This window comes from Scylla paramamosain, chromosome 21 (genome assembly GCF_035594125.1).
Source record: "Scylla paramamosain isolate STU-SP2022 chromosome 21, ASM3559412v1, whole genome shotgun sequence".
NCBI lineage: Eukaryota > Metazoa > Arthropoda > Malacostraca > Decapoda > Portunidae > Scylla > Scylla paramamosain.
Window position 1 is genome coordinate 5,962,070 of NC_087171.1, and position 6,197 is coordinate 5,968,266.

At 38.1% G+C, this 6,197-nt stretch overlaps 1 protein-coding gene across 5 annotated transcripts in view; it reads right to left on the reverse strand.

The window, feature by feature from the left end:
- The window catches only part of LOC135110913 (phosphoinositide 3-kinase regulatory subunit 4-like), a 67,498-nt gene that overhangs the window by 50,471 nt on the left and 10,830 nt on the right, over positions 1–6,197 (reverse strand). For 2 of the 5 annotated variants that reach the window (XM_064023573.1, XM_064023572.1), the window contains exons 1-2: positions 6,030–6,197; positions 2,284–2,387 (exon numbers count right to left, since the gene is read on the reverse strand). The exon at positions 6,030–6,197 is cut by the window's right edge and continues 66 nt beyond it. In XM_064023573.1, the coding sequence (XP_063879643.1) occupies positions 2,284–2,387; positions 6,030–6,068 (143 nt within the window). In that variant the 5' untranslated portion in view covers positions 6,069–6,197. Of the gene's footprint in view, positions 1–2,283; positions 2,388–5,726; positions 5,748–6,029 lie in introns of those variants that run through there. The other 3 variants (XM_064023576.1, XM_064023574.1, XM_064023575.1) reach the window with 2 other exon arrangements.

The following is a 6,197-nucleotide window of genomic DNA, read 5'->3' on the forward strand; positions in this document are numbered from 1 at the left end:
TTTTAGAGATTTTGGTGAAACTTTTGGTATTGCCTTGGATATATCAAAAGCTTTTGATAGAGTCTGGCACAAAGCTTTGATTTCCAAACTACCCTCCTACAGCTTCTATTCTTCTCTCTGTAACTTCATCTCAAGTTTCCTTTCTAACCGTTCTATTGCTGCTGTGGTAGACGGTCACTGTTCTTCCCCTAAATCTATTAACAGTGTTCCTCAGGGTTCTGTCCTGTCACCCACTCTCTTCTTATTATTCATTAATGATCTTCTAAACCAAACTTCTTGTCCTCTCCACTCCTATGCTGATGATACTACCCTGCACTTTTCCACATCTTTTCATAGACGTCCAACCCTTCAGGAAGTAAACATTTCATGCAGGGAAGCCACAGGACGCTTGAATTCTGATCTTTCTAAAATTTCTGATTGGGGCAGAGCAAACTTGGTATTGTTCAACGCCTCAAAAACTTAATTCCTCCATCTATCAACTCGACACAACCTTCCAGAAAACTATCCCCTCTTCTTCAATGACACTCAACTGTCCCCCTCTTCTACACTGAACATCCTCGGTCTGTCCTTTACTTATAATCTGAACTGGAAACTTCACATCTCATCTCTAGCTAAAACAGCCTCTATGAAGTTAGGCATTCTGAGACGTCTCCGCCAGTTTTTCTCACCCCCCCAGCTGCTAACTCTGTACAAGGGCCTTATCTGTCCATGTATGGAGTATGCTTCACATGTCTGGGGGGATTCCACTCATACTGCTCTTTTAGACAGGGTGGAATCAAAAGCTTTTTGTCTCATTAGCTCCTTTCTGGTAACTGACTGTCTTCAGCCTCTCTCTCATCGCCGCAATGTTGCATCTCTAGCTGTCTTCTACCGCTATTTTCATGCTAACTGCTCTTCTGATCTTGCTAACTGCATGCCTCCCCTCCTCCCACAGCCTCACTGCACAAGACTTTCTTCTTTCTCTTACCCCTATTCTGTCCACCTTTCTAATGCATGAGTTAACCAGTATTCTCAATCATTCATCCCTTTCTCTGATAAACTCTGGAACTCCCTGGCTACTTCTGTATTTCCACCTTCCTATGACTTAAATTCCTTCAAGAGGGAGGTTTCAAGACACTTATCCTTCAGTTTTTGACTACCACTTTGGACCCTTATATGGGACTGGCATTTCAGTGGGCATTTTTTTATTGGATTTTTGTTGCCCTTGGCCAATGTCCCTCCTACATAAAAAAAATAAAATAAAAAAAAATTACACAAATTATTCATATAGAATATTGTCTAAGATCATTAATGTATGTCTTCAGGTTTTGACAGAATTCAAGCAGATCCAGCCAGATTCAAACGGATTCAATAAGTGATTCGTGTCATCGTGAGGGTCTGAAATAACCTTCGCTGCCTGCTGGCAGTAATAAGATATTTCTTTGAACCTTGATGTATCATCTTCCTGGAGGTGTATCTCCAACAAACACATTACATTTTATGCATCAAGTAACATTAAAAGAACTTTTTAATACATATGAATACATTACAATTTTATCTTGTTGTGTGCCCCAAGAAAAATCCCCATGAAAACTTTTACAAACATCTCAACTTAATTTAATTATAATTCAACAGCAACAGGATAGTAAAATACTACGCTAATATCACCGACATACATTACAAAACAAAGCAATAACACTGGAGGTGAGTCTGTAGATGGACCCAAATAAGAGTGGAGCAGCAGCATTTTTCTTTATACCTTCAGATTTTCTGGTAAGTAGTTAGCTCTGAATAAAATTTAATGGGTACATTATTTTGCTATGTTTAAATCTATATATCATATCAACTCGTCTCACAACAGATGCATATTTTTTGTCAACCTCCATGCTACAATAAGTGCATGAGGTCTGTTTATGAATTATCCACTGGTTCAACAAAATGTTTATGCCAGCAAGGCTTGAAAATCATGGGAGCCAGTAAACTGGTGGTTGGTGGTGTACCCATGCTAAGGAGAAAAGTAGGAATGGGAAAGGTGACCAATCTAATATTCAGTATCAAGGCTGAAATGTGAAATGTTTGGAAACCTGATTGTAGATATATCATAGTGGTGTTTGTTACACTAACACAAGCATTCAGTAAAGCAGTAGTTATGTTACAATTAGCAGTGATCCTACAGACCCAAAACATTTTACACAGCTGTAAGCACTTATTTCAAATACTACAAAATTTTCTGAGTTGCATTATAAAGCAAATCCATTCAATATTTACCTAATCATGTCAAATTTTAAACTATAGTCCACTGACCTTGATTCATACTGGATGTCAGGAAGATCAGACAAGTATGTCTCAACTGGTGAGATTTGTGATGGAGCAATACCAGCCAGATGATTCCCCATTATGTCTCCACTCTGAAATAAAAGTGCACATTTGAATGCAATTTTCCTTATACATGTATTTCTATATAGGTATTTGGCAGCTTGGATGAAGATGCTGGATCAACCATCTCACACACACACACACACACACACACACACACACACACACACACACACACACACACACACACACACACACACACACACACAGTGCCTCATTAAAGCCTATTAGAAAATCTGAAAAATGCTGGAGGATATTAAAGGAAAGTGGAAAACTGGAAGAAAAAAAAGTACTATGTAAACCATCATTGACCCAGCAAGTACTCATCTAATAATCACTGACATAAAGAAGTGCTTCTTTTTATGTAAATTGCAAATACTGTATCCTGTTCATGATAAACAAGACTGAACTTCTGAGGAAAAAAAAAAATTAACAGCAGTGTGTCTGTGAAACACCTGTGCTTCATTAAAATTTTAATTGATTTTCATTTGATTTTTTTTTTCTCATTATTGACCAAATTGTATTCATTTACAGCCTATTTCAAAGGTAGGATACAATGGTTAGCTGTTGGGTTCAGTGTATTTTTATCCTAACCAATATGTAAATTAGGAAGATCACTCATCCAGCATCCTAAAGTTCCCAATGATACCAGATTAGTAAGTGTTCCTATACCTGCAAGGAAGAGAGATGAGAATAGTATTATGAGATGAAAAATTGAAGTGGAAAGAAGTGACATATAGAATACAACAGGCATTGGTTCTGACACCAGCAATGTTTCTATTAAATACAAATTGTGCTTCAATAGAGACACAAATATGTAAGTATCTGCTGATGATGCAATATTGCTAAGATATAAGGACCCATAGACACTGAAAATCTGCAATTATTTAAATAATATATTCAAATGGAGTACAAGATTGTAAAATGGAGTTTGATACAACAAGATTTCAGGTAATGGAAATGGGAAAAGTGAAAAAACCTCTCATGAATACATGAAAAGAAAAATAATGTAATAATGAAAATCAATGAACCCACACAAATAAATGAACAAATAAATACTTGAAGACACACATAAAATGTTAAGGAACATAAAAATGACATTCTACTTCCTAAACAAATAAAGTATAAACAAAATCATCAATATAAAAGATAAGACTGATATTGTCACATAAAAAAATTGTGTTCCCTGCATATCAGAAAACATGTGAAGAAACTGAAAAAAATACCAAGAAACAATTAAGAAAATGCCAAGGCTGAGTGACTTGACATGTAAGGAAAGACTGAATAACATATGACTTCTGATAATTGAAAATGGAAAAGAGAGGGGAAAACAATTACAGTACAACATAAATTGACAAGTAACACAGAGGAAGTAAACAAAGGCATTCTACAATTTTTTCTCCACTTATGTAAATATAGATGCGGAATGGATGAAAGGAAGAAGTGATGAATGCAAAAAATGTATATCAATTGAAGAAAATACTACATTCTCTATACTAGAGCTAAATAAACACACACACAGCTTATTTACTCAGTGTAGTCGCCAGCTGTGTCGCCTCACAAGGTTCTGTGAGGCTGGTGGCAAGAGACTAATACGAAGCATATGTAACACTAAGGAAAGAGTAGAAATTAAGGAAACTGCATTCATTATAGTAGTTAATTGCTGTACTGAAGTTGTGTGAGAAGAACTAGCTTAGCTGTAGAGAGGTAGTGAGGGTTGTGTTTACGTGGGTCAGGGTCGCATATCTGGCCCATCAGCCTCAGAAGGGGGCAGATTGTGTCCAGGCTTCAGAGAGAGGTGTCATGACTCACTCTGTTTTCTCCATAAACCCTAGACTCTCAAACACCAACCCTCATAGTCTCAAGTGTTGCATTTTGGTTAAGTCAAAGTACACTGAATATTGAATATTATTATATATGTATTGCATTTGTGTCTCTATTATTCTGACTGCTTGTTAAGGTGTAAACCATCATATATTATTATCACATCGCTCCTTATTACAATGAAATGCTATCTCTTTATGATGCTTATGTGCCTTACGTGCATGCGAATGTTTTATTGTATTTCAATACTTGTGCTGATGTCAAATTAATTGTCACTACAGGTTAACCACATTAAAGCGAGTAAACAACAGGGTCATTTGTCATCCTGATCCCTCATAGACGTGACGGCGTCTACACTCAGTGGTTACATTCTTGTCTATATCTTAGCTGGCTCAGGTTCAAGGTTTCCTCAGGTTGCTAAGGTTTTCAATGATGAGCTAGCAGTTACTGTTCTCCTAGAGGCCTAGTCACATGAACAGTGAGCAAGGGTGGGGGCCAAGCACACTTCTCAGCAGTTTCATTGATGAGCATGGTTCAGATAGAATTTTGTATCATCCAAGAAACTACAGTACTTGAGCAAGGATGGTGCTTCAGTTCTGCACATCAACATGATCACTCTCTATGCATTCTCCATTCTTATACTGAATCACCACCTAATCACAGATCATGTAACAAGGTCTTTAAGCAAGAGGATATGGTATGCAATATGGAAAGGTCTCTGGGCCTGGGCTCTAAGCACTCACAGTATGGTCTATTATTATTACAGTGAATCCAGCCTAACTTGGTACTCAGGGTGTTGACTGTACCTGTCCCACATTGTTGTCATGTTCATAGTTGACAGGCACATGATGATCTCCCTCTCTTGCTCATACTGTAATCCATTGCATTACTCATCCCAAAATTATAAGTTGTTATATACAACTGCATGTTTTTTATTTTTTTTTAATTTGATTATACAATGTTGTATATTTTTCAGTACACTTGGCAACACATAAAGGCCATGCAGCACTGCTGCCACCTATTTCCTAGACATGTGAATCCCCCAGACTGCACCCTGCTGGCCCAGGTCAAGTCAAGTCACTCTGGGGTTGAGGCTGCAATAGCACAGACAGGTACAGCCAAGTACCAAGTTAGTCTGGATCCACTATAGATAGTAACACCTTCAAAACAGGTGTACTTCCAAACAAAATATTGTCAACAAAATATCATAAATGTCAAAAGCATCTCATATATCAAATAGTGCTCATTTCCATGAGACAGGTCCTTTACATACACACACACAAAAAGAAAACAAACATTAAAAAAAAAAATTGTTGAGCATTAAGATACAAAGGAAATGAGAGTAATGCAGGAAACCATGCAGCAAGAGATCTAACTAGATAAGTTCGATCTTCAAAAAGATGGCATAACACTAAATGTTAAGAAGAGTCGCATGACCCTATTTCCTATTTTTTTCATCTCCTACCCCCTACAATGTTCGAGATCTTGCTGGAAAGCAGGGTTTCCTGGTGGGAAAAGCTAAAATAGAGCCAAATACTGCCTCTTACCACCAAAAATAAATAGGGAGCTGCCTACTACTGCTGCTGTTTTTGTTGCTGTGATGGCCACCATGTTCTTGATCTTGGTATTGCTGCTAGCATCCTAACCTAACTAAACCGGTAAATATGAAATAGAGCTGCAGCAGCAGTAGTAGTAGGCAGCTCTGTTTATTTTTGGTGGTAAGAGGCGGTATCTGGCTCTATTTTTGCTTTCCCCACCCGAAAACCCCGCTTTCCCACCAGGTCCCCATTATGAGTTGAGGCCGAAAAAAAGACAGGAAATAGGGCCGCGCGACTCTTCTTAATATTTACCCTAAATATGATATTCATTACACAGGAACTGCCTCGCATCGGCACTGGCCGTCTTCAGATTCCGTATGCCCGTACGCCCCAGTCAGTTAGATACACAACATCCCTTGCTCACTCAGCCCCTGCACACCCTCCAAGTCACTACAGGCAACCTCATCAGCATCTTTCCTT